The sequence below is a fragment of the Halichoerus grypus genome, chromosome 7 (assembly GCF_964656455.1).
Source record: "Halichoerus grypus chromosome 7, mHalGry1.hap1.1, whole genome shotgun sequence".
In the NCBI taxonomy this organism is placed as follows: Eukaryota; Metazoa; Chordata; class Mammalia; order Carnivora; family Phocidae; genus Halichoerus; species Halichoerus grypus.
Genome location: NC_135718.1, coordinates 24648603 through 24675530, shown reverse-complemented (window position 1 = coordinate 24675530; position 26928 = coordinate 24648603). Strand labels below are relative to the sequence as shown.

At 56.0% G+C, this 26928-nt stretch overlaps 1 protein-coding gene across 2 annotated transcripts; it reads right to left on the bottom strand.

Moving 5' to 3' along the window:
• Positions 1-1871: 1871 nt before the first annotated feature.
• On the bottom strand, positions 1872-25164 carry ITPRIP (inositol 1,4,5-trisphosphate receptor interacting protein). 2 transcript variants are annotated; one of them, XM_036121285.2, is made up of 2 exons: positions 24944-25164; positions 1872-5636 (listed from the first exon to the last, which is right to left on the bottom strand). In XM_036121285.2, the coding sequence occupies exon 2, from the start codon at positions 5621-5623 to the stop codon at positions 3965-3967; it is 1659 nt and encodes a 552-aa protein (XP_035977178.1). In that variant the 5' UTR covers positions 5624-5636; positions 24944-25164; the 3' UTR covers positions 1872-3964. The 2 variants fall into 2 exon arrangements, with proteins under 2 accessions (XP_035977178.1, XP_035977179.1); XM_036121286.2 differs by lacking the exon at positions 24944-25164 and adding an exon at positions 7286-7770.
• Between the last annotated feature and the right edge of the window lie 1764 nt (positions 25165-26928).

Sequence of the window (26928 nt, the reverse complement as noted above, 5' to 3'; positions counted from 1 at the left end):
CCAAATGTTCAAAATTGATATCCAAGAAAAGTTAGACGGTATGATGCAATCTGGGTAAAAAGGAAAAGGGATGCATGCACACATGTGATACATACATAGAAAAATTTTGGAAGGATACACAAGAAACTTCCTATCGGTTATGGCTGGGGAATGGATGGAGAAGTAAGGGGTGGATGCGTTTATCTGTTACTTAATTTTTCTGTCAGTGGTTGAATATTTTTATTATGACTGTATTGTTTTTATAAAATTTTTAAAAAAGCAACTAGTTAGAAAAACAAGCTATTTTTGGATGGCAATGAGAAAAGTTAACTCTAAAAGATGCCCTTCCCAGGGTGGGGGTCCAGGGGCAAAGCAGGGGAGGGTGAAGTGGGGTGGGGACAAGTCAAGTGGTTATTGGTGCTCTCTGTTCCCGGTCTGCTGGCCAAACCAAACAACCTTCCATCTCTATCCCATGAGGTGGCGACCGCATGGAGCATGAGGATGTTCTGAATCAGCTTATGGGGTGACTTAAGTTAGAACTTCAGGGACATTCACCGACCCTGCCACAGTCGCCACTGACCCCACCCACCCTGGAAGCTGGCCATAAAGCCCCGCAGCACCCAACACAGCGCTGACCACATAGTCAGGGACTTCACGGTTAGGGGCAAATCAGGTTACTTTCTCACTCACAAATCAGCAACGGCTCACCACTGCTTATTGTATGAAGTTCAAATTTACCTTGGCTCAGCCTTAAAGGCTTTTCTGAGATCAGCCCCAACATTTTCAAACTCATTTGCTAAAACTTCTCAGTATCTATCAGCATATAGACCAGCCCTGCTTGGGTTCAAATTCTGGCTTTGCAACTTATCCTTCTGTGCCTCAGTGTCCTCCTCTGGAAAGTGGGGAGGATGTTAACAGCACCCACATCATAGGGTTGACATGGGAATTAAATGAGTTAAAGTACATGAATGCACCCAGAAGGCTGACTGGCATGAAGTAGGTTCTACTCCCCTGTTGCCTAGTCCATCACGCTCCCCTCCCCTCACTCTGCGGTTCTGGCTGGAACACTTTCCCGGCTCAGTCTTACCCATCTTTCAGAAGCTCCACCAGGCAGTGCCTAATCCCTAATCCCCCCAGGTAGCGGTGGTTCTTGGGCCTTCAGAATCACCTGGGGAACTTGGCAAAATGCAGATTCCTGGGCTGGACTCCTAGCGACTCCACTGAAGTCTGCAGTGTGGCCCAGAAACCCGCACCCGGGTGACACGGGACCACCGCCGGAGAAGCAGGCTCTAAAGGGGCTCCTCCTTCGGACCAGCCAGCAGTGTGTTCCCCTCTTTCTCGTGGCCCTTCCCAACCTAATCGACATCCTGGCCTCGGGCCGACCATCCTTCTTTCAGTGCTGTCAAGACCAAGACGTGCGGCAAAATGTAGTTCTGGAGCATCTTACCCAACCAGCGAGCAGATGCCCGGTGGGGTCAAGCCTGCTTGGGAAAGGAGAGAGCTTCCTCAGAGAAAGAGGCCTGGCTGTCCTTAGTGGAAAGGCCTGTCAAATGCCCTGATGGACTAAACCCTCCATTGAAAAGACAATCTTTTTCCTCAAAACCCAAAAGCTTCGTGCTCCTCGTAGCTCCCACACTTGTCTGCACATCGAGCTCGGGGAAAGAAGGTCTTGGGCTGACATCCCCCACATTCCCCTTCTGGAACTCTGTAGGCTGCTTCAAAGATGGGCTAGAAAGACTCTATTTTGTGATTTTTCTAAAAAGTTTCCTGAAAGCATAAGAATCAAAAGGGAGTGAAAGCTTCCGCTGGTCAACAGGAAACCCCCCCTGCTCCCGAACTCGGCCCAGGGAACCTCACAGACTTCCTGAAGGTAAAACAAACACTGTGACCAGTTTCTACTCCTTGCAAGAATTTAATTCTTCCTTTCATATAAATAAGGCAGCATGAAACACCGAGAGCTCGGCTGTTTTCCGCTTTAGAAGCAGCTTTGGTGCATAGAAGATCCCCACTGCCCCGCTGAGTTGTCTTCTCTGGATAAACAAGAGGCCAGAAGGTCATTTTTCAGTGAACTTCTCCCTGGAAGCCAAGGGGAGGCTGAGGGAGGCTCAGGCTTGGTCTTGGCTTCTGGAGCCTGGTTCCCGGCTGTGGGGTCTCCTCCAAGCACAAGCTAAGGATGGGGTGGGGGGGGGGAAGGCAAGGCATGGGCAATAATAAATACGGAAATTCACCCCGATTCTGGAAACAAGTCACAACTGAATGGGGGCTTGGGGCTACTGCTGGGGGCCACGTGGGCATGACCACCCTTCCTGGCCCCACGCTGCCCGCTCCGGCGCTGGGGAGACCAGACCCAGGTCTGCGTGGTCCGACTCCAGCTTACATGGAAGGGTTCCTACAGGCCCCAGTGCCCCATCACAGCCGAGCCTCCTGCCGCAAGCGAACCCTGCCAGGCAAACCGTCCATCTTCTGGAACCGCTGGGGCCAGGTGAGAGCACCCCTGGCTGAGGGACAGAACCCTCTGCAGCTCGTGGTGAGCCCGACACCCCCACAGAATGGGGTCTGCTGTTCGGCAGGCCTGGCCAGCTTAAACCCTGGAGGGGAACTCGGGTGCTGGTTCAGGGGCGCTCCTTCTTGCCTCCCCCTTGGCTTGCTGCGAGGGTTACTGAGGCACTACCATGGGAGAAACTCCCAAAGGGCCAGCGAAGCCAGAAGCGGAGGAGGAGTGGCTTCCCAACCCCCGACCCAGGCCTGGAGACGGGCCAGCTCCCACCGCAGGCTTTGGCGCCTGCCCAGGGACCACAGCCCCCAGCAGTGCTGGGGTGACCTCTCTGGGGCCTGGGGGCTGGGTCGGCTGTCATCCCTGCGTGTTTCCAGTCGGCCAAGTCTCTTCGGGTCTTGGTCATCTGGTGTGGCTGGCAAAGCCCATGCAGAAAGGGGGGTTCTGTGCCATGAGGGCGCCCCACTGCAGTGAATGGGTCTTGGGGCCAACGGATGGAGCCGGGTCTCCTCTTGCCTCCAGGCATGCTTGGTTCTAGGACTGCGACCCTGCTGAGGAAAACTCAGGGCTGTGGCGTCCCTCCCTCCCTCCCTCCTCAGCTCTGCCATCTTCTCTGAACTGCGCGTCAGCGCCCTGGGGACAGGTTCTACCCTTCGCCCCAGTCACCCTGTGTCTCTTGCAGCTTCCACCTCCGGGATCCGCCCTCCCCCACCACACGGATGGTCAGAGACCGGCTGTGGAGCTTGTCCCCAGCACGGTGCACAGGTACCTACGGGGCTCAGGGCACAGCACACTGGGGTAAGGGGTGGGAAAGGGGGTGCACCCTGAGTGAGACACGGAGCTGAAAAAGTGGCTGACTGAAACTTCCCTCTGCCACCAAGTACCCACTTCTGTGCCACAGACATTGGCCCCATGGGGCCTTGAATCTCTTCTAGGTCTTTTCTACAAACAGTTTGAAAGGACCCCTAACGTGCAGGCTGTGGATGGAAGGTTGCAAATTCCCACAAGTGTCCCTGTTGGTGCCCTGGCCGCGGATGCCTGCGGCCAAGGATTACTGGAAACAGGCTGCAGGGTCTTAACATGCATCCCCGTCAGCATTCCTGCAGATCCTCTGTTGATATTTAAGTGAAGCCTGGACCTGGGATGTAAAAATTACACCCGCATCACTGTTTGCGTTGTCTTTAGCTCAGCGTCCAGAGAGGATTTTGTCATCATCTTGGCCATTTGTGGTGATCCAAAAGTAAGCTGCAAAGGATCAACCAAAGCCAGACAATAACCTCACCAGTAGGACCCCAGTGGTGTAAAAGCAAACCAGCTTTTCCAGCTTGGAATTCTGTTTCCTCCGCGGGCCACAGGGCCTGGCTTCCCTGGTGGGCTGAGCCCGGGCGCCGCACAGCGCCCGCCGCTCTCCCGGGCCGGGGCCTGCAGATGCCCCCAGAGGCGTGGACGTGTGGGGTGCCCCGCGTCCTGGCCCCCCGGGTCCTGGATGCTCTACGAGACAACAGCTTTGTGGGGCGGGCTGGCCTGGTCTGAGGGGCTATGCAGGGAATACTCGCGAATGAGCACCGGGGCGTTCTTGAGCATCTCGTAGAAGGAGTCCACTGTCTTCCGGTAGAGACTTCGCTGCAGGACGAAGGGCCGGAAGAGGTTGAGAGGCTCGGCCCTGCGCACGGCCTCGGGGAGTCCCATGCCCTCGGGCACCTTGCGGTTGCCGATGAAGAAGTGAGGGAGTTTCTTCTCCAGCAGGCTCTTCTCCAGGAAGCGGAGCAACTCGCGCAGCCGGGCGTCCAGCTGCCCCGCCTGCCAGTCGGCCGGCCGCCGGGACAGCAGGACGTGCAGCAGGGCGGTCTTCACGTGGTAGTTGCCCAGGCCGCTGGGGCCGCTCAGGCGGCTCTGCTTGCACAGCAGGAAGGAGGCGATCTGCAAGCAGCTGAGGTGACAGGCCCCGTCGGGCAGTGCCTTCGAGGTCATCCGGAGGAAGTGTCGCTCGTAGACGGCAAAGGACAGGAGCCAGTCGGTGCTGGAGGCCGGGGTCTCCCCGCAGGGCTCCCTGGGCAGGTGGGACACAAAGTACAGGTCCGAGTCGTCACACTGGATCACGGGAATCAGGTTGAAGGGCATGAACTTCCCCGAGCGGAACTTGATCTTGAGGGAGCCCGGGGAGTCCAGCTGACCGAAGGCCAGGTCGAACTCGTATTTGTGGGCGATGCGGTGCCAGGCTCTGGTGAGGGCCGTCTGGAACCACTTCATGACCTGCACCGTGTCCAGGTACGGGGGGTCCCCGGCGCACAGCAGGGCCTCCAGGCCGCGGCCGGGCCGCGCGGCGCTGTGGCTGCCGTGGAGGAGACACAGCATGTCCTCCCCCAGCGTGCTCTTGCCGCACACGCAGCCCGGCGCGTCCTCGTCGGCCCGGACCACCCTGACCTGGCCGTAGCCCTGGCGGTCCAAGGGCACGGAGCGGCGGGAGCAGCAGAGCTCCGGGCGGAAGTGGTAGGGCTCGGGGGGCACGAAGGGCACAAAGAGGTCGCACAGCAGCGGCCTGTCCACCTGCCAGTTCTCATACATGCTGTCCACGCCAATGAAGTCCTCCACCTCCACGTCCGCGTCCCGGCTGCAGAGGCTCCTCAGGGCCTCCAGCAAGTCATCCACGAAGCCTTCCACGAGCTCCCGGGTGCGGGCCGCGTCGGCCGTGGCGGCCCGGATGCAGCGCTCGTAGAAGTGCTCGAGCGTCGCCTTGTTGGGCAGGGTGAGGCCCCGGAGCGGGGCGCCCTCCAGGCCGGGCAGCTCGTCCTCGTCCCCGCCCAGGCAGTCCGCGGAAGGCCCATCCTGGTGGTCCTGCCGCCACACCTCGATCACCAGGAAGAGGATCATGCAGAGGGTGCTCCACAGGTCCCAGGCCGTGCGGGTCTCGTTCTGCTGCTGGCCTTCGTCGGCCACCTGCTCCAGGGCCTCCCTCTCGGCCGCCAGCCGGGCCACCTCCTCCTCCAGGCGGAGCTGCTCCAGCTGCATCTTCTCCTGGTGCGCCTGCATCTTGCGGATGATCTCCTCCTCGCTCTCGGGGACCGTGGCGTTCTCCCGCGGGAACAGCAGCGGGTGGTTGATGATGGCCGTCACCACCACCAGACACACCCGGAAGAGCCCCAGAGCCATGGCTGGAACGTGCCTGCCATACAGAGAGACAGATCAAGGGTCACACCCAGCTGCCCTCCAGGCCACTTCCTCCCCGGACCCTCTCACCGACCTCTGTCCCACAGAGCTGAAGAAGGTCTCACTGTCTCCCGCCCAGCCCACAGTCTCCCCCCAGCCCGTGCCTCCGTGGAGCCCTGGAAGAAAGAACCGCAAAGTCCCTGCACCCAGCAATCCTTGGCTGAGCAACTCGTGGAGGCTGTCCTGTTTCTGTCTGCCCAGGCTTTCCTCCTTCTGGAAGCAGCAACCCACTGTCCCCAGGAGCCAACCCTTTTCTGGCCCCCTTCCTATGGCTTGGGTGGGGATAACCCCACCCCCAGCTCCAGCGGTGAACATATAACCTGGGCCCAAGCTAGTCCACACCCCCACCCCACACTGTGGATTCAGTGAGGAGCACAGGACCTCCCTCCGGCCAAGGGGAAGGACACAGAGGTGGGATTTGCTGGGGCCGATGGTGAGAAAGACTAGGTTTGCCAGGGAACAGAATCGCAGCTGCGGGGGGGCTCTCTAGACCTCAAAGGGGGGGTCTGCTTGAGAAAGATGCCAACGTAGACAAAAGCAGATTCCCTGGACCCAGCTATGCCTGAAGCCATTGCCTCTGGACTTTTAAAGTCATACGAGTCAATAATATCTTCACTTTAAGTCGGTTTGAGTCGTTTTCCTATACACTTCAACCCACCTCTCCCCAGCGAATGCCTTGTGGCCAATGTGACTTTCCTCAAGGCAGTAAAGCCTAGTGGTTAAGAACAAGAAGGCTGAGTTCCAAGGCCAGCCCTGTCATTGATTAGCTGTGTGCCCTTGAGCATGTTAACACACCTCTCTGAGACCCAGTTTCCTTACTGGACGAGGGGAAGGCCATAGGACCCACAGGGTCACAGTACCGAGGGATGCGGCGACCCATGCAGATGGTGTACATGGCATGGTGGATGGTGCAGAGCATAGATTCACTGAACAGCAAGTGTTTTTGAAGCAGTTTTGGGCCCCTGTGTTCTCCTACTGCAAACCTCTCCTTCTGATCTGTAAGACCTCAGCCCAAATTCAGACCCTGACCTCCTGGCCTTCTCCTGGGTCTCTCCCTAGGGCAATCTTGGAGACAACCGGAGTGACTGAGTCATTGGATTTCCTCTCCTGAGTTGTCTAAACTTTAAATCTGACTTCTTAATTGTGAAGGGAGACACTCCATTCCTCTAGGACAAATGGATTTTTTAGATCTCAAGTGATTTTTAGGGAAGGGCTAACCCCTTACAATCCTGGGAGTTAAGATACACAGAACCTCGGCCCCACCCCAGACCTAGTGAACCATAATCTGCATTTTAATACCATCCACATTAAAGTCTGAGAGGCGCAGTCTTATAGGGTAAGCCTTACATTATACCCTCACCTCTCCCAGGCGGGAACCTTGGGGAGTAACAACGGTCGTTTCCCATGCTTGCCCCGCCCCCTTTCTGCCTGGGACTTCTAGACGAGAGCAAATGGCCAAATGACGTTGTTGGACAACAGAGAACACAGAGGGCCCCCTGGCCCCCCGTATGCCAACGCATGCTGACAGGAGCTTCTCCACTTTGCTTGAGCCCCATTCCCTATCCTTGAATTTGCACCCTTCAAACCACTTATTCTGGTTCTTACCCTAACGGTGCCACGTGGCATCAGGTAAAGACACGTCTGCAGGTTCTAGCCAGCACGGCCAGGACGTACGTGACCTGAGTTGCCACACGTGGGCAAAGCCTGCTGCTCAGATGTGATTTCATCCCATACACAGCTGGACACACAGGCAGGAACCGAAAGCGGGGTCCGCCGGCAGCCGAGCTCAGCGCACACGCATCAGGCCTCAGAGGTGAACTTGAGGAGGAGACGGAGGCCAGGAGAAAGTGCAGGAAGTCAGGCCGGAAGGGGTGTGGGTGAAGAAGAAGTCCGGGGGGAAGCTAGCCAGCTTTTCTTCCCCAAGACAAGGAGCGGCGGGTCAGCCCTGGTTTCCACGCGACGGAAACCTCAATGGAAAGTTTTGCCAGGGCGATCCGAGGCAAAGCCGTGAGACTGGCTTCTTGACGTGGATCAGGGTTTTAAGATCAAGGCGTGCAGTGCTAAGAAGCACAGCACCAGGCAGCAACCAGCTGGAAGAGAATTCGGAGGTTCTGAGGCCCTTGAAGGCCCCTGTACTACGGGCAGCCCCCTTTGGGCCCAGTAGAGCCCGACAGGTCAGTATAGTCCTGGGCAGCTCGTGACCAGTCTCCATGCCAACTCGGGGTAGGATGCCAGCAAGTGGGGAGTGATGCCATCGTCAAGCCTTACGACCGGGAAGTCTTCCTCCTCTCTCCCCAACAGCTTCCACGGGGCTACCTGTGGGCATCCTCATGCCTTGTTCAAGGACTGTAACAGCCTCCTTGTACTGGGACAGGCAACATTCAAAGCTCCAAACCAACTGGAGCCATCGACTCTGTATGCAAGGGGTTAAGAGGATGGATTCTGGAGTAGACAAGATGGGGCTAGAAGCCAACATGGGCACGTACTAGCTATGTGTCCTTGGACAAATCACTCAACTTCTTAAACCTTAAGTCTCTTCATCTGTGAAATGGGCATAATCATACCTGATGTTGTAAAGCTTGAACAAGATCATGCATATAAAGTCCTTAGCAAAATGCCTGCCCCCAAGTGCGATTTCTCATGAAAGGGTATCTGTGATGGGATGGGGGAAACGCAGTGGCCCTGCCCATAGGGGTTCTTGAGGGACGACACAGATGCCCCTACAAGGTACTCTGGCAGGATGCAAGCAGCCCACAATAACACTGACAGGAGCAGGGTTACAAGACTCACGGGAGCACGAGGGAGATGGGCTGACAAAGTGGGAGGAGCCTGGGCTCTAGAAGCAGACAGGCCTGGGTTTGAACGTGACTCTGCTCCTTGCCAAGGGGTCTAGCTTCTCCAGGGCTCCACAGCTTTCCCTCTGAGATGGAGCTAACAGCAGACCCTCCTTCCTAGAAGGCTGAGTTACGGGACATAATCCATTTCAGGTGCTTGGCACAGTGCCTGGCACAGAATAGATGCCCTTCAATATTCGCTCCTTCCCTCTAGGCCTCCACAGGCCTCTGTTTTCTCACCTGCTAAGCACACCAAGCCCTGCCAAGTCCTAGGGGTGCGGAGGAAAGCACGCTCCAAAGTGCTTTGAAAGCACAAAATGCTCCTTCTAGCGTAGCTGTCCCCTGGCATGCCATTCTGCCCACCCTGCCCCCCAGCAAAGGGGAGAAGCCTTTGGAGCCTTGGATCCTCCTGCAGGTGGAGTTCTGACTCACTCCTTACTTAAACCATCAACTCGCTCCCAGGGATCAGATGAGATCCCAGTTGCCTTTTTGCTCTTTTTAACGTCTGGACAGGCCGGCTCTGCCTATGGCAACCTAAGGGATGGGGAACGGACTGTGGCTGCTCAGTGCTCACTACAGGGGGCCAAGTTGGAACCTCTACTTCCTCTGCCCAAACCAAGCCACAGGGAATACTGCCCAGGGGGCCACGGGGCCAGAACAATGAGAAGGAACCAGAGTGGTGTGACTTTTACTGGAGACCACAGGGACAGACAGGTATCTGGGAGGCTCTCCCCAAACCATGGAATACACATGCATGTACACACACGCACACACACACACACACACACACACACACACACAACCCCTTCCCAAAGGGCCCCTTTTCCCAATTTCAAAATTGTCCACTTCTGACCTGGGCCAAGGTTCTTACCCCTATGAGGCTGCCCCAATACATGGCCCGAGACATCCAGATGGGTTGGGCTTAAAAATTAACTTGGGTCACTCTGAGGGCTTTTGTCTGTCTGCTTGCCAGGAAGCCGGCAGGAAACTTGCTGAATTCCTCTCCACCCCCGGCCCCTGCCCACAGAGTGTGGTGGCCTATGCAGGTCACAGCTAAACTTAGCCTGGCGAAGAGCCAGGGTCACGAGGCAGCAGGGGCTGGGGCAGAGGGCTGCAGGTGGTCGGCCTGGACCAATGGTTTCCTCAGACCCTTATTCTGTGCAGAAGCCTCAGACTCTGGGGGAGAAACCCTAGATGGCCTCTCTGTTCCCTGGGGTCTGTCACTCCTGCATCCCCCAGAGCCCCCCAGCACCCCAATCAGAGCTTGATCCAATGAATGCCACTAAGAGTTGTCTAATAGAGATATGCTTCTGTTTATCAAGCCCTCACTAGGAGTGCTGGGTGCACAGTGACCCCCTATAACCTAACTGGTGTTATCCCTGTTTTACAGATGGGTTAACCAAGCATGAGACAAAAAGCAATTTTCTAGCCACACGACTAGAAAAGGCACAGCTGGGTTGAGATACAGCCTGTTCTTTCTGCTTCCACCTGGAAAGCCCAAGTTCTTTCCACCCTGCCATGTTTACAGAGCACCTACTATGCACAAGGAACATGCTGGATGCTGCAGGGCTCACAGGTGCAATCCCAGGGCTGGGGCCCAGCACCTATGTTGTAACGAGCCCTTCAGGTGGCTCCAGCACCCACTCACGTCTGACAACCAGCCCTGCCCAAGCCAGGCAGGCCTCCAGGGAGGAGGGGGGCGTGGTTACTGCAGTGTCCCTGCAGCCCCATCCTGCAGCTCGTGGGGGCTTTGCCCCACACCCAGCTGTCAGATGCAATTAGCTCTGCTAATTATAACAGCAAGAGTGGCCCCGGCCCTGGCGTCATCCTGGAGCTGAAAGGAGCGGCTGAGGTGGTTTCCTTATAAATTTAGAATAAAGGAGGTGGGTTGATGGCAGGGAAGCCACTTGCAGCCCAGGCCCCGGGGGGGTTCCTTGGGTCCCTTTCCCACTGCTTAGGCTCTGCACCCTCTGAGGAAGAAGGGGCCAAAGGAAACGGAGCTGTCAGTAAGTTTGGGCTGCACCCCTACTGTGTGCCCGGTCTCGTGCTGGAGTTTCCCAGGCCCACCTGGCGAGGTACATGGCTGTTTGGGGGCAATAAAGCCACACATTTAAGGAAGTCAGAATTTAGCGTTGTACTCATCTAAGGCCCATTTTACAGATGAAACTAAAGAGACCTAAAGAGGAGACTTGCCTGAGCAGGAGGGTGGGGTCAAAGTGGTCCAGGCAGGCAGGCCCTCCCAGGGATTCCTGGACGGACAGACAGCAGAGAAGGGGCGGCGGGCGTTCGTGTTCCCATGAACAGCCAGAATGTACAAAGCTAAGTACTCGGCGTGTATTCTGTCGTTTGATTCTCAGAGCATGAGTTAGGTACTCGCAACATCCTACCTTGTGAAGAGACTGATAGTCAGAAAGGTCTACTGTGTGGCTTCTAAGGCTCCCTGTCTGCAGTGAGCTGTCCCCCTCCCTCTGTACTCCCTCCACCCACCCAGGGGATGAGTGAGCCCTGCCACCTCCCAGGCATCATGGCCAGGGGCGACCACCCAGATCATCCGGGTTGGCTGTGCCCCGAGGAAACAGGACTGTAAGAAAGGATAGGTTGAATGCAGAGCTCGAGTTTGACCCTAAGTCTTGGGGTGGAGTTTGGGCCCGATGAGCAAGCTGTCTGTCTGCAGCCCTGGTGAGGCTGTCCTCCTGCGGTCTGGCCTGTCTGACCCCGATCCCATGTCTCTTTCTAGCGGAGCCCACGCTGCACGCTGGCGTCAGCTTCCCCGCCCAGCCCAGAGGCACCTTCATTCAGGACCAGCTCCGGGAGCCTGCCCCTCGGTGCAGGCCTCCCTTGCCCTTCTTGGAACTTTTGCAGGCCAGGCCACCTTGCTGCTCTTCCCTTGTGTCATTTCGCCCACAAGTCCCTGCCTTCCTAGCTACAGTTACAGCAAGTTCCAAAAGCTGAATGTCTTCCTGTCTCCTCCTGGGCACCAGGCTGCCCAATATTTCAGTGAGAGCTGACTTCTCATGTGTTAGGGAGGAGATGGTCGCTGTGGGAGTCACATGTCTCCACAGGCTCCTTCCTCTTCACCTAACTCAGGGCCTGGGGTGGGTGGGTGGGGTGTAAACAGCCTCAGCATAGATGGCTCTCACCCTTCCAGGACGGAAGTCCCCTGCAGGAGAGGAGAAAGGCCTTGCAGACTGGCCCACGCCCCAGCAAGGCCATCTCTTGCTGAGGTTCCTTTTTGTGTGCACCCCCAATGGGGGTAGGGCCAGGGAAGGGGCTGAGCAGCACTGGGGAGGGGCTGGGTCCTGAGGCCTCAAGCCTGGGTAGGAGAGGGAGGGCAGGCAAAGAAAGGAAGTGAGGAAAGAGGAAGGAAGAGACCAACAAAGCGTAATTGAGAAATGGGTTGAAGGGTGAGGTGCTGGGCCCCCAGTGTCTCTTCTTCTCCGTGTCCTTACAGCCACCCCCATCACCTTCCACCCCACCCCTCCCCCCCAGCAGAACATCTGTCTTGGCCTCCAGCCAGGCTCTCCTTCCTCCAACCTGCCACTTTCATGGCCACTGGGCTCCTTCCCTTCCCTCCTTTCAGTCACCTTCCTGAAGGCAAGGGTTGTAAGACCAAATGTGGGGGAGAGGGATGGGGGCAGGGCCCTGTAGTAAATGGGCGAGGCTCCGGATGCTAGAGATCCAAGTGATGGGCATGGGGTCAACTGGTCCCACATGCTTTGTCTAAAGGGGAGAGCCACCACATCGCATGTGCTGCGTGCCGAGAATGACATGATCTTTTTTTTTTCCCAAGAGAAGCCAGAAATCTGGATTTTATCAACATCCCTCAATTTTACAATGTTGGGTGCTATTTCAAAAATTCTTTGAATTAGCCAAATTGGAAGCCAAATAAAATATGTCAGTGGGCCACCTGCGGGCCCTGGTCCCCAGCCCCCTCTACGTGCCTCCTTTCTCCTGTCCACTGGCACTCCCCATCCCCTAGAAAGCATCCTCAAGGCTGCCCTTGACCCTGGGACTCTCCTCACTCTTACCCCTCAGCAATTCCACCTCCTACTATTTCCTCTGTGAACAGGACTCCCTGAAATAGCCCCCTTGTCTCGACCCTTCTCCCTAAACCCAGTCCTGACTGTATTCCAGTGTCTCCCAGTCATCCCAACAGCCACCCCCAGAATAATCATAACTGGCATTTATGAGGGCTGGCCATGGGCCAGGCCTGTGCTAGGGATTTACATAAAGGCCTTCTCCACAGCCTCTCCAGGGACTAGAAGAGAACAGAGACTCTGCAGCCTACTGGGTATGCACTCAGGAGCACTTGGTGTTACCATCTAAGGTCTGTGGTCCCCAGGACTGGAGAACCAGACCCCCACCACCCCTCCCTACCCCAGGGGGGATCCCACACTGGGCTCAGAAGAAGCAGGGGCCAAGACTGGACGCTGGTCGGGGTGGGGGAGAGAGCAGAGAGGAGAGACAATCCCCCACCCCACCCTGCCTGCCATGCCCAGTGGAGGAGAGCCCATGGCAAAGTTTATGCTGTGAAGGGAGTGGTCTTCTCATCAAGGTGAGCTCTGCTGTCATGGCCCCGTGGCCACGATGGCCAGACGCACAGAGGGTGGCCAGTCATACCGGTCAAAGCACTAAGTTTCCTCAAGGCCTGCTTTCAGAAGGGGAGGGGTTTCCAAAAAGTCACCAGGATGCCAACCCCATCCTCTGGTCTGGGGTCATGCAGCTGGTCAGCCCAAGTGCAGGAAAGACAAGGGCCTGGACTCCGCTGATGTGGGTGGGGGAGCCCACATCCTTCCTGGTCCTGCTCTTCCATCAGCAGCTCACACACATCCCTTGGCAAGCAACAGATGGAGAAGGCAGGGAAGCCATCAATCTCCCAGGAAGGACAGGGTGTCCTTCCGTCCAGCCATGCTGCCTGATGTCCCCACAGCACGTCATGGGAAATCACAGTGTCCTGGGACAGAAAGACTGAGGCCTGGCGTCTCAGACGCTAAGGCATGGCAGGCAGGCTTGCAGGCCCCAGAGACAGGAAGGGGCTCCCCTGGCAGCCTTTTGTCCTGGTCCACATCCAGCTTTCTCTCACCTATTCTCCCCCAGGCCACCCTGAATCCAACAGTTGCTGCGGTGGGTTGAACGGTGACCCTTAAAAAGATAAGTCCATATGCTAACACCCAGACCCTGTGAATGTGACTTTACTTGGAAGGAAGCGTCTTTACAGATGTAATTAAATTAAGGACCTTGAGATGAGCTCAGCCTGCATTACCTGGGTGGGCCCTAAATCCAGTGACAAGTGTCTTTATAAAGAGACAGAAAAGGAGCAAACAGATAGAGAGGAGAAGGTGACAGAAGCCGGGGGCGGAGGCTGAAGCGAAGCTGCCCCGCCCCGGCCCGGAAGGCCTGGAGCCCCCGCACGCTGGACGGGGCCAGGAAGTACCCCTCCCCCATCCCCCGGAGCATTCGGAGGCAGGGTGGCCCTGCCGGAACCTTGATTTCAGACTTCAGGCCTCCAGAACTCTGAGAGGGTCGTTTCTGTCGTTTGGCCACCCAGCTGGTTTGTGGTGTTTTGTCAAAGCAGCCCCGGGAGACTAACACAGCCTCCTGGCCCCACCCCGCCCCCCTGCCACCTCTGAGGTGGAGGCCTCCGTCACCCCCAGCCACCACCTCCTCCTCCCTGGAGGTCGCCCTTCTCCGTCTCACTGCGACACGGGTCAGAGCTTTCAGATTGATGTTCAGGGCCTGGCCCCACCAAGCCTTGGGGGACCCCTCAGTTCTCTTCCCACTTGCCCTGGCCACTTCCGATTACTGACTGTCCCCTGAACAGCTCCTGTACTGCCCCCAATTCCCTGCACCGTGTCCACACCACACGACCCAAACCCTACCCGATGGTCCTCACAGCAAGCCCATCTCAGAAACGGCCTCCAAGAGCCTTCCTGATCCCTCTCCACCCCCAACTCCTGAGACAAACCCTTCTTTCTTGAAAGGGATACAAGAACAAGCAGGGGGGTGGGGGCAGGGGGGACAGGGGGTGACAGCATATGTATTAAGCCCTTCTGAGTGCGGGTAGGCCTGGTGCCTTGTGCAGATGGCATCTCTGGAGATGTCCCAGAGCAGGGAGCCCACAGTCCTTGCTCCCCCGCCTCTCCCCTTAGGCAGCTCGGCTCACCAGTGTGGCAGCCCCATTTCACAGGCAGGAGCCCACAGAGCCGGGAGGGGGAAGGGCAGAGGGGCCGAGGCCATGCCAGGCCCACAGCTCCAGACCCCGCCATCTCCCCGGTTCACCCCATCCTGCTCTTTTATCATAGTGAGCTGCCCGAGCTCTGGTCTGACCCCACAACTTCCAGGGCCTGGAAGGCTTGTCTTGACATTCCCCAAAGCGCCTGGCAGAGACCCACATGCAGCGCTGCCTGCTCAGGGCACCAAGGACGCGTGCGATCCTGGGGACCCACCAGGGTGCTCACATCCTGCCCTCTGGAGACACCCGCTTTCCAAAGAAGGCACCACACGGGTCCTCCATTCTCAGGAAGGATGCGTTTCCTATAGCGGGTGTGCACCAAAGCGTCCCCCTTGATCCCCGGATTCCCACCTCAGATTTCTGGACCTGAGATCACAGGGGCGTGTTAACAATGGAAACACAGAGGTAACCATTTCCCACAGTGAAGCAGCCCTCATATACTGTCAGAGGTCGCCTCGGCTTGAGCTAGTGTTTCCCAGAATTTCCCTCCGCCTCTGGGCCCCAGCTCGCCCACAAGAGCTGGCTGGGAGGGAACATTAACACCCACCTCCGGCAGGAACGCCAAGGCTCCCCAGACTCGTCCCCCTTCCCTCCCTCCACCCTGCGTTCTCTCCACTCCCGGCCTCCAAGCAGAGCAGTGAATGCTCAGGACGGGCCACACCTGGGCTGTGGGGCAGGGAGGCCAGGCTGCAGCGACGGAAAGCAGGCTCCAGACAACAGCAAACACGCTGGCTCAGTGGGGAGGGTCTTCGAGGGGGCTGAGCAGGAACCAGAGAGAAAATACAAAGGAAAACAAAGTGGAGACAAAGCCCTCCCTTGGCCACCCTGCTCCCGCTCTCACAGATGAGCTGGGGATGGATGGGATGAAACAGGCTGCTGGGCACCACCTTCCTTGTGATCCCTGGAGGAGAACAAAGACAGACCAGCTCACAAAGACAACCTGGCCTCTCCAGGGAGCGCAGGGGCCCCCGGGGACTTTTCCACAGTTTCCCCACCCGCCCCCTCTTACTCACGGCCTGGCTGGAGGGATTCTGGCCCCCACACAGTGAAATCCCAGGCTGTTCTCCCACCCTGGTCCCCTGGGGCTTGGGCCGTACTGGACACAATGCCTGTGCCCCAGCTGGGCAGGGGGGAGGGGAGAAGGGGGAGGAGGAGGGGGGTGGGAAGGGAAGAGCTCTGGGCCTCCTGCATGTATGTACAAACACACACACACACACACACGCACGCACGCACGCGCGCTCTGCGCCTGCAAAGATCTAAAACCCTTTCATCTCAATCAAGGGGAATAGCAAGGGGAATTAATAAAAGCAAGATGGCGGCCAACCCAGTTGTAAAACGCCTCAGAGCTGGTGGGGGCCTCTCAGCTTGTGCTCTCTGCGGCAGGAACCAGGGCTGAACGACACGGTCGGCCGCCCGCCCTCCCCAGGGCTGCCTCAGTCAGGGCCAACCAGCACTCCCCGTCCGGGAAAGCAGGGGGCCTCGACCGTAAGTCTGAGAACTGCTGGCAAAACTACCCCCAGACTCGGCTAGGACTGCACAGAGTCCTCTTCCCTGTGAATTAGACGAAACGATGACGACCGCGACAGCCAGCCACAGGGAGGGAATGATGCCCGCGCTCTGCCCTGGCTTGTGCCCGAGGCTGCGCCTGGCGCATAGTGGGGGCGCCTGAACCAATGACAGGGACGGGCGGGTCAGGCTGGGGCAGGCAGCAAGCAGCCCCTGACCCTGCCGAGTTCACAGGGACATACTCCGCCCCAAGGCCACCCAGAAAGAAAGAGCCCGAGATCTTCAGCTCAGAAGAGCTTAACACTTTGTGGAGGCTTAGTGTCCAGCAGTGAAGGGCCCAGGCTCTGCAATCAAAGGGCCTGGGTTTGAGTCCCAAGTCTCTCACTTGGGGTGACAAGAGTACTTCCTTCTTGGCATGGTGGTCCCATACATGCTGGTGCTCCGTAAAGGACACGGTTATCGGTATGGGTGATAAGGCCAGGTCTCCCCTTTGATTTGTTAAATCCTGCATCTTAGGGACTCCTCTGGGGAGACGGGGGGGTGACCAACATCCCTGCAGCATTCCAGAAGCCTGGGGACTTGGCCTGGTTGTCTCCTCCACCTCCCTGTTTCTTCAAAAGGCCCCAGGGGCTGCCATAGAGGGAGAGCAGGAAGCTTGGCACCTGGAGAGCTCGCAGCTTGCCACCCTCCCCCCCACCCCCAGTCTGGCAGCATCAACACTGACCGATCCTCCAGGCCTTCTGAGCACCTAGAAGGAGAAACCACCGTGGGGCCCTGATGCCTGGTATTGAAGGTTCAGGGGTTCCTCGATGCATGCTGAGTGAATCAATGAAGTCAGGAGTGGGGGAAAAAAAACTCATTGCTTTTTGAAATGGGGGTGTAGTGGGAGATCCCTGATGAAGTCACTTCTAAGGTTTTTCTTCCTGGGAGGCGCTCTGCTGTCAGAAAAACAAAGTGCTAACAGTGGTAAGTGCCTTGGGGAATGTGAGCAAAAACCCTTCCAGATGCGGCCCGGAGACAGACCTCAGCTACTTCAGGTGTGGATGGCCTCCTTCGAACTGTAGGCTGACTTACCGCCCATGTTTACCAAGAAAACGACCCAGGAATGAACTCTGACACAAGTTTATCTGACCCCCAGCTGCCTCTCCCCTTGACGCCCACTTCCTTGCTTGAGAGTCTTACAGAAATAGAAGATAAATGGAGGATACAGGATTTGAAGCAAATTCCGGAAAAGAAGCAGAGAAGCAACCCTTGGTGGAGTGGCAAGCAGTTCTCCCTTTCCAGAAAAGAACAGACCAGCCCCTTGGCCCTGACATCCCATGGGAGAGCTTAAAAACTAGCAGCCAACGTGGGACATTTATAGAGATTTAGGCATTGTGCAAAATGCTTTACGGGTCTCATCTGCACAATAAACCTCTGAAAGAGGCACTATCTGCATTTTATAGATAAGGAAACTGAGGCTCAGTGTGGCGAGGCCTCACTCATTATCAGCGCCGGAATTTGAACTCAGGACTGACCTTCAAGCCTCCAATCTTCCCATCATGCTGTGCTGCTCAGTGACCCGATTGTCTGTGAAATATTACATGCATCTAGGGGCTTTCCTGTACCGTTTAGGGCAGGGCAGGTGCCAATTTAAGTGAAATCTGGGCACGAAGCAGGGAATCAGACTTAATGGGCTTTCAAGGCCCCTCCCACCGGAGCTTCTGGGTGTGTGAGCTGAGCTGTCAGAGCCGGCTTTGCAGCTGAAGGGACAGTGCGTTGGGAAAAGGGAGGGAGGGCCCTTCTGACACTGGACAGTGCCTTTTGCAGGCATCAGGGAGAAAGGGGCATTTTGGGGTGGCAAGCAGGGGTAGGGCCTAGGCATCCCCCATTCTCTTCCCCTCCAGCCCAGGCTCGCTGTGGTCCTGCCCCTTAACCGACTCTGGAACAAAGTCTCAGCAAACAAAGGACCTTTTCATGAACTTCAGGCAGGTTCCCTGACTGCTTTGAAGAATTCCTGGCTATTGAAACAGGCTCCTGGGAGGACAGTTTGTTATGAGCTTGGTTTTATACCAACAAGCAGGACTAGAATTATGACAACGCCCTCCCTATGGTTTGGTGCCGGTTAGGAGACTCCTGAATCCACTTCAGGGAAATGACCTGGGGGAGAGGAGGAGGAGGAACCCAAGAGAGCTCCAAAGGTGAGCCCTCCTCCCAGGCAGCCAGCGTGTCCCACGATGTCACCCACCTGCAAATGAGTTGTCTGGAAATTGTGGGCTCTGTATTGTTTCCAGGACTGCCATCTGAGGATCTGAAAGTGCTCTGTATATTCTCTGGTACTGGCTGCTCCTATCCCCATTAAACAGGCAGAGAAACTGAGTCCAACTGCTAATATCACAGAGTCACGCAGGAGGAGACCTGGAGTCGGGGGTCTGCCTGCTGTCTTCCCGCCTCTGACACTCGGACTTTGTGGGACTCTGTTCTTTGGCAGGACACAGTCAACACCCATGCCTGTCCTCTCTAACACCACACCCCAAATCTCGGATCTATCTCCACCGCCTCCGAACCCCTGTATGAACTCCTGGGGAGGAAGGGATTCCGCGGCTTTCGTTTAGGCCGACTTGAAATTCTATGGGGTGTGCTAGAGCTGGTGAGGGGTGAGCTGTGAACCTCGCTTCTGTTCCCAGCTGGTACCAACCCTTGGAGCAGCACATCCCAGACATTCCTCCTCTCTGTGTGCCTTTGATTATAAAGCTCCACGAAGCCAATGAATCCCGAGCGCGTTCACCGCCTTGCACATTGTACCTGCATAACCAGTACTCAAGCAACGGATGAAGGTTCTCTCTTAAGTGAGGGCGTGGGCATCCTTGTGTCCTGCTGTCCTTCGGGGGTGACGGCGGAGAAGCAGCGAAAGCCATTTTCCTGACCTCCCCATCACTGATCCCCTACCTCCCACTCTCCCCTACCAGATTCAGGCTGTAGAAGGGAAACCCGGGGCTATGGAAGCTGCCAGAAGCTACTGTAAGGAGTCATGCTCTTTGCTCCTAGTTGCAGCTCAGAGAACTAAACAAGATTTCAGCCCTCAGCACTGAGCTCTAGTCCCTCGGCCAAGCCCAAGGCCCAGAGACCTACCCCCAACTGGCTCCCAGCCTAGACCTCTGAACTGCAGCCCCTCCCTCTTCCCCTCGCCCAGCCCCTGAGAAACACACCTGTGGATGTCACACCTTCTGTGCTCCCTCCCTTCAACATGTGTCTTACAGTTGGGACGGTTCTTATTTCTCCCCATCTACCTTAAGGTGGAGGTGAGGTGTTGCCGTGGGCAACAGTGATGTCACCTGGAGGTGCTTCCATTCAGCCGATGGCAGGGGGTGGGTCACTTGGATAGAGGGGGAATATCACAGGTCCCAAACTGCTGAGGAGGGCCCTACGGACCTCTTAGGCACCCCCAAACGACCTTCTTCCTCTCCCAGAAAACCTCACTCTTCTCTCCCCTCTGGATGGATGCCTGCTCAGACCCAGCCTCAAACCTGACTCTCCCTCCCCCAGAGTAGGTGGAAAGGTGGGGACTAGCAGCTTTCTCCTCAGCTCTGAACAAACGACAGCAAGGGCTCAGATGAGATGAGCTCCTTCCTTCTAAGCCTCTGGGACAGTCTGGGTCCCTATAGCCTTGTCCTTTGGCCAGACATCAGTGGCATGAATGGGGATGCTGGGGGCCCAGTTCGACAGAGAATGTGGATCCTCGACTGAACTCGACTGCCTTTAAGAGCTCATCCTAGCCAGATTAGAGGTCTGGGCCAGGCACAGTGCGCAGCGCTTTCTACACGTGTCCTGTGAGTGGTTATCCCCATTTTACCTATGATGAAACTGAGGCTTGAGATAGTCAAAGCACTTGCCCAAATACAGAGAACATCCATCCACTGATCAGCGGAGCCAGGACTCAACCCAAGTCCACCCTACTCCGAAGCCCAAGATGCCGAGGCATCTGGAGACTGTGGCTTACTAAAGATGAGCCACGAGGGGGCCTGGACAGAGATCACAGAGAGCCCTTTAAATCCAGAGAGGCCATCTGGGCAGGCCAGCTGACCCGAGGCAAGCTCGCCTCGCACAGGGCCTGCAGTAAGTGGCCAGTCTGGGGTCTTCCACTTCCCCAAGCACCTGTGCTGATTAGGGACCATGTTCTTTGCTCTGTGCTTGGCTTACTGTTGACCCATCCAGGCCACCTGACCAAGTCCTCTTAATTTGCATATAGCATTTACCCCCAGGTGTAGTGGTTAACTTATGCAAATGAAACTCTATGTGACTGGGAGCTAATGCTTATAAAGCACTAAACAAATTAAGTAAGTAAAATCAAAATAGCTAAGTTATGCAAGAGGAAATGGAGACACCCTATCAGGTAAACACTGCCCCTGAGACACAGGCCAAGGAGACCTACACAGCCAGGCTGACTGGAGTACTGGTCTACCGGGCAGGTATCTCTCCACTGATGAGAGGGCCACAGAAGTCAAGAGAGCCCCGTGCTATTAGACAAGCCCCTCCCTGTGCTGCTTTGCCAAGCACGAGCTGCCTGGAAATTTGGATTCCCATGTGGCTCGCCCAGGACGCAGGAATCAGATACCATCTAGTCTGCATGATGGTGATGGTCACAAGTCTTCCAAATTAAAAAAACTAGCATTCTAATTTGCACACCCACTTCTGGGAGCTTCTCGAAGTGACTCAGTTGTCCAAGTCCAAACCACTCGGAAAATTGTGGAGATGGGGTTTCTGAGTAGGAACAGCTAAGAGCTAGACTTGGGATAGGTGACATGATCCACATAAATACCACCCTTTATGGGAAATCTGCTGGGTACCAGCTGGTTCTTCCCAAGAGACTTTGAGACATCCTCATCGGCTGAGAAGCTAGTTTATTTAAAATACTGTCTATAGATAGTATGTAGTAACATGTTTAACTCCAGCTAATTAAGTGCTAAAATGTATGGTGCGGAAAAGAAATGATCATATATAAATGAAGGTGTGAAATGGAATTTGGGGAAAGATTTCCTGAACAAGCTTGGGAAGGACATCTACAGGTGAACAGGGCCTGGACAGGGAAGGGAAGAGGGAATAGATGGGGACTGGGGGGTGGGAAGTGCTGGGACAGCATGTTTGGACACTCGCCACCTCGTTCCACTCCTGGGGGCATTTCCTGCCTAGGTCAGGGGCCCCGAGTAGCTGTGGCCTTTTCCCTCTGCACCACACCCAGGTGGCACTTACTCATCACCCTCATGTCAGGCCCCAAACTGGATTTGCCACCTCACACTGCCCAGCAATTAAAAAGGAAAGTCAGCTGATACTTGGGCCAGGCCTCCCATGAGCCATCAAGGCTCAGCGAGCTCTTTTTCCTCGCCTTTCTGCTGCCAGATGAGTTTTCCATCTTTCTTCCATCTGAGCAGAGTGGGTATTTCTTCCTTTGACAAAGAAAAAAGCAATTGCTCTTCCCTTCTTCCACAAGGGCCCCCAACCAAACTAGCTTTCTTTTCTTTTTTTTTTTTTTAAAGATTTATCCATTTATGAGAGAGAGAGCATGAGAGAGAGCATGTAAGCAGTGGAAGGGGCAGAGGGAGAGAGAGGAGAGGATCCCAAGCTCCCAAGCAGACTCCCTGCTGAGTGTGGAGCCCGCCACTGGGCAGATCCCATGACTCCCGAGAGCATGACCTGAGCCAAAACCAAGAGTTGGACGCTCAACCAACTGAGCCACCCAGGCGCCCCCCAAACTAGCTTTTAAAGCTTAACCTGCTTCTTGTTCTGTGAATGTTCAGTAATTGGGACTCAGCTTCCAGGCTCCTGAACACGTCACTGCTCTATGCCTTAGCTTCCTCATCTATACGGGGATAACAATGCCTACCTCATAGGACTCCTATGAAGATTAAATGACTTAATGAAAGGGAAGTGGTTTTGGGGGAAAAAAAAAAAAGCCTGGCAAATAAATGCTAAGCCCTCAATAATGGTTGGTTATCATGGCTGCTGTGTATGGTTGCACAGGTGGTGTACTGCTCAAGAACACCTGGCCAGGATATGGTGAGGATGAGTCCAGCTCACATGCACTTGTCCAGCTATGTGCCTTGGCCATGTCCATCAAGATGAGGCCCCAAGGTGGTATCCTACATGTCACCAAGGTGTCATCCTCTTGCAGAGAGGTACATCTTATTCTAATTCACATAAGGAGCGGAATATGCTAGCAACAGCCTTGGCTGTTATTATTAACAACCCTTGGCATTCTCAAACATATCCCTCTCCCCTGCAAGGCTGAGATCAGTCTATCTGGGATAAATTGGTCTCAGTCATAAATAAGTTCCCCGGTCCTCAGCACCCCAGCACTCTAGGACACTAGTCTGTTAAAACCCCACAGGCTGCACTAATACCTCATCCCTACTAGGGGGACTTCTCAGCCCCAAATACGGAGCCACAGTTTTGGCCTCTGAAGGGACTCTGGCCTTCCTAACTGCTGATGGCCAGCTGTCTCTGCTGACAGGGATGGGCAGTGCATTGCCAACGGAGGAGTTCTAGTTGTTGGCAAGTTACTCCTCACTTCTGAGTAAGACCTGTCTTCCTGTTTCTCCTACTCACTGAGTCTCTGAGGTCAGACAGAGCAAGTCTTCTCCTTTTCTCAAGTGACAGTCCTGGAGATTCCTGAAGGCCACAGCCTCATCCCCCTCGGCTTCTCATCCCAGAGACAACTATTGCCGGTTCACGCCCTTCTCCCTCATAAGATGAGCTTTGCAGAGCCCCCTTCCCCTGCCATCCCCTCCCCTCTGGACCAGTTCCCTCTGGCAGTGCCGCCCCTTCCAAGAGGTGGCATGGCGCCCTGAGCTCATGCCCTCCAGTGGCCCAACACTACCCTTCCAACGGCTCTGCTGGTCACTGCCTCCCACTGAGATGTGTACCCCTCCAGCAGACAGAATCCCCCACTGTCTTTCTCTTATTAACCCCAGGGGGTTCAAGAAGGGAAAAATACAAAACCAGTTTTTCTTTCTTTTCTTCCTTCCTTACTTTCTTTTTTAAAAAAATTTTATTTATTTGAGAGAGAGAGAGAGAGAGTGAGTGCGCGCAGGGGCAGAGGGAGAGGGAGAAGCAGGCTCCCTGCCCAGGACCCCGGGGATCATGACCTGAGCAGAAGGCAGACCCTTAACCGACTGAGCCACCCAGGCGCCCCCAAAACCAGTTTTCTCCCAGACAGTACTTTCTCCTGTGGGCAACTTTGCCAGAAGCCTCTACCAGAAGTTCTTCCCTGTTCTTGCCCTCAGATAAAAAGTTTGCCCCCACACCCTCTTCTTTGTCTCCCTTTGAGCACCGCAGGAGCTGGGAGCCATTGCTGGTAAGGTGACAACTTCTGGGATGATGGCATCGGGTTAAAAGTTCAGACCCTTGCCCCCTGAAAGCCAGAGCCCGAATCGGCTGCATCTCTGAAAATTGCAGAGCGCGGGTATGGCATTTGAACAAGGCTTTCCATCCACCCAGAGAGCGCAGAGAGTCAGTCTAACCACTTTATGGTTACCCACAGTGCAGACACGAGGGCAGACTGGCCTGCAGCGGTGGCCGGCACAGGGAATTAGCAAACAATGAAAGCCACTTAGGCACGTAGGCTGGGAGGAGGCCTCCAGAGCACGGCCCGGCATGTTATTAATAAAGAGCCGAACGGCAGCAATCCTCCCTGCGTCTGCCACGCCATTTTCACAGCCAGCCTGGACCTGGGACTACACCAGGCTCAGGTCACCTTTACCTGGCAGCCTCTCCGAGGCAGAACTGGTTTGTAAAAGGGAAGCGCCTGGGTCAAATCCAAAAGAGTAACGACAAAATAGAACAGGATTCTCAAACTGATTTAGATCCCGAAGGCCGGGGTCTAGGATCTGCCAGTATCCGGAGCTCTTTTAGTTTTGAAGAAGGTTCCTTCGCACACCAGGCAGAGGATGCCATAGGCCACATGCGGTCCCTGAGTCGCTCAGCAAAATATTTTCGCTTCCTGCTCGGCAGCATTTTGGTTTTTAAAGAGGAGCATTTCGGATGGGAAGCTTGGCCCTGGGGCTTCTGAGTCCCTACACCTGGAAGCCAGAAAGCTAGAGACACTGGGGAGGGGTGGGGATGGGGTTAAGGGTCAGGCGGCAGAGACCATGTGTAGCCGCGAGAGAAAGTTCTGCACAGCGCGGGGTCTCCTCCACTAAGAGTCGCGAAAGAGGAAGCTGTGGAGGCTTCATCCGGCCCCCATAACCCCACAGCTTCACTACCTTAAACCGAGAAAAAACAAGCTGCACTCCCCCTGCCTGCTTCCAGGCGGGGAAGCAGGCTGGCCGAAGAGCCGAGTGACCCGGCCTGTCTTTCTGCCCGAGCACTCCGCTCAGACGGTCCGAAGTAACGGATCGCCGGGGCACAAGGGACAACGTCGCGGCCCCGCTTCGGGCGCCCGGAGGAGGCGCTGCCCGCCGCGCGGGGCTGCAGCGAGGCGCCCCCGGGGTCCGCGGCCGGGGCTGGAGCGGAGACGCGGGGGCGCAGGACGCGCGCGCCGCACAAGACCACGCAGCCGGGTCTCCCCACGCACCCCAGCCCCCGGCCGAGCAGCCGCCCGCGCCCCCCACGCCCCCGCTGCGCGCCCCCAGCGCGGGCGCAGCGCCGCCTACCCGCGGTCCCCCCGCCCCGCGCCCCTCTTCCCCCACCACGCGAGGTGGACGCCCCGGGACTTACGCTGGCCTTCGTCCCGCTCCGGCTCGCGGCAGGGACCGCGCCACCGGGCTGCGCGCGCGGGTCCCCAGGGCCCGGAGGCCGCGGCTCGCGGGCGGCTTCGGCCGAGCGCCCTGCCGGGCACTTAGGGGGACGGGGGCGGCGACACCCCGGCCGGCTCCCGCCTCCAGGCCTCCATCAGCGCGGCCCTAAAGGCGGCGGAGTTACTCATTTCCTGGATGTCACAGAAACTTTTTCCTCCTTATAAGAACAAAACACCCGCCTCTACCCCGGGCTGCGGAAGCTTCTTAAGGAGGACCAGGCGGGTTGCGGCAGCTCGGAGCCGGGACCGCCGCAGAGGTCGGCCGATTGACCCCCAGAAACTCCAGAGGGGCCAGCAGAACTGGAGGGTGACCGGACGAATCGGGCTCTGGCCACCGGAGTCAACTGGTGCGGGTGGACAGGGAGTCGGGGAGGACGACCTTAAAAGTCGGTCTGGGCCGGCGGAACGGAAGGGGTTAAATCACGGCCAGTCGACAGTGCGTTTTCCCGCGGCGCGTTTTACGAGCGGCGGAGTTGCCGGGGCCACCTCTTTTGTCCTCGCGAGGGAAATACAAATCGAGACACGACGCCGGCCCTTTTCTCTTTTTGCGGCTTCAATGGATTGAAATAACTCGTCACACTGAACCAACGATGCTTGGTTGCCTTTCTCTCGGAGTAACCCGGCACAAAGGAGCGTGGGGGACCGCCCGCTTCCATCTGTAGAGGGCGCTGTAGGGTCCAGAGCGTGTTTACAGTTGTGGGACTTACACCCTGTTTGTGAAGTTAGGCGCGAGCGAGCTGAGGACGGGAGGGACAGCGGCCGCACCACCCTGGTGGTCCTTAATGGGTTATGAAATCCATAACCTATTCTTTTCCCCTTGAGACCTACTCCAGTGTCACAGCCGGTAGAAGTGGCCGGCCACAGCTTGAATAAATCCTGCATGAAGTGGCTTTGGGGGAGTCAAACGCCACTGAGGGCACCTTGGGGAAATTATGAGAACACACGGTCCATCACCTATTTCCTTTCCTCTTGGAGGCAGCCAAGGAACTTTAACACTCGCCTGGAAGACATTAGGCTGAGTCTCAAAGATAAACAGGCAGTGAGACAAAGAGCTAAAAATAGAGCCCCCTGGCCCTTGGCCCAGGTTACTCTTGTTTTCAAGCTTCTGCAGTTGCGCGTAGCTCTCTCCTTGCATCAGGGACAGTTATGGCAGAGTTTGGGGGGGGCTGGTGGGGAGGGGTGGGGAATGGGCTTGTAGGGGCCAAGGGCAGGCTGCCCCCAGATGGGCCAATTTGGCAGAAACATTATTTTGAGTTAAAAGCAATCAAACCCGGGGCAGATTCAGGAAAAGCTCTTTACCTCCCCCTCAACTGCCTGCCTGCACTAGGAAGAGAGCTATTCACAGAGATTCCTCTTTACCTAAGAAGCTTCTCTGCATATTAAGGCAAGTTTCGTTTTCCAAACTTTTCCTTTCACCATCCTGCTACTAGTCTTCTCCCCTTTGTATCCTCAGGCCCCTACCCCTTCCTCAGCTCACATTAGCTCCTCTTGCTGCACTGTCTTTGCAATTTCCGTGTCTGTGTGGGTTCCCCTTACATAGGAACCTAAATTTGATTTTCTCCTGTTAAAAAATCTGTCTCATGTCAGTTTGATTCTTGGTCTGGCTAGTAGAAGGACCTTAAGGGGCAGAGGAAATTCTTCCTTCTTGACTGGGTGATCTAGGGAAACATTTGTGAAAGAGCTGTGTATTGCCAAAATGTCTGCAAGTTGTATGGGTGCGGTACTTCTTCCCCCCAAAGCAGGCAGAAGAAATTCTTGGAGGGTAGGGACACTGACCTGAGTACCCCTACACTGCCTTATAATCTTCGGGGTAAGAGTTCAGGGTTATGTATGCTGGAATGTGAAGGCTAGTACTTAAATGCCCTCTGGGATTGTCATTCTGTGTGTAAAGTTGTTTCAGCAATTT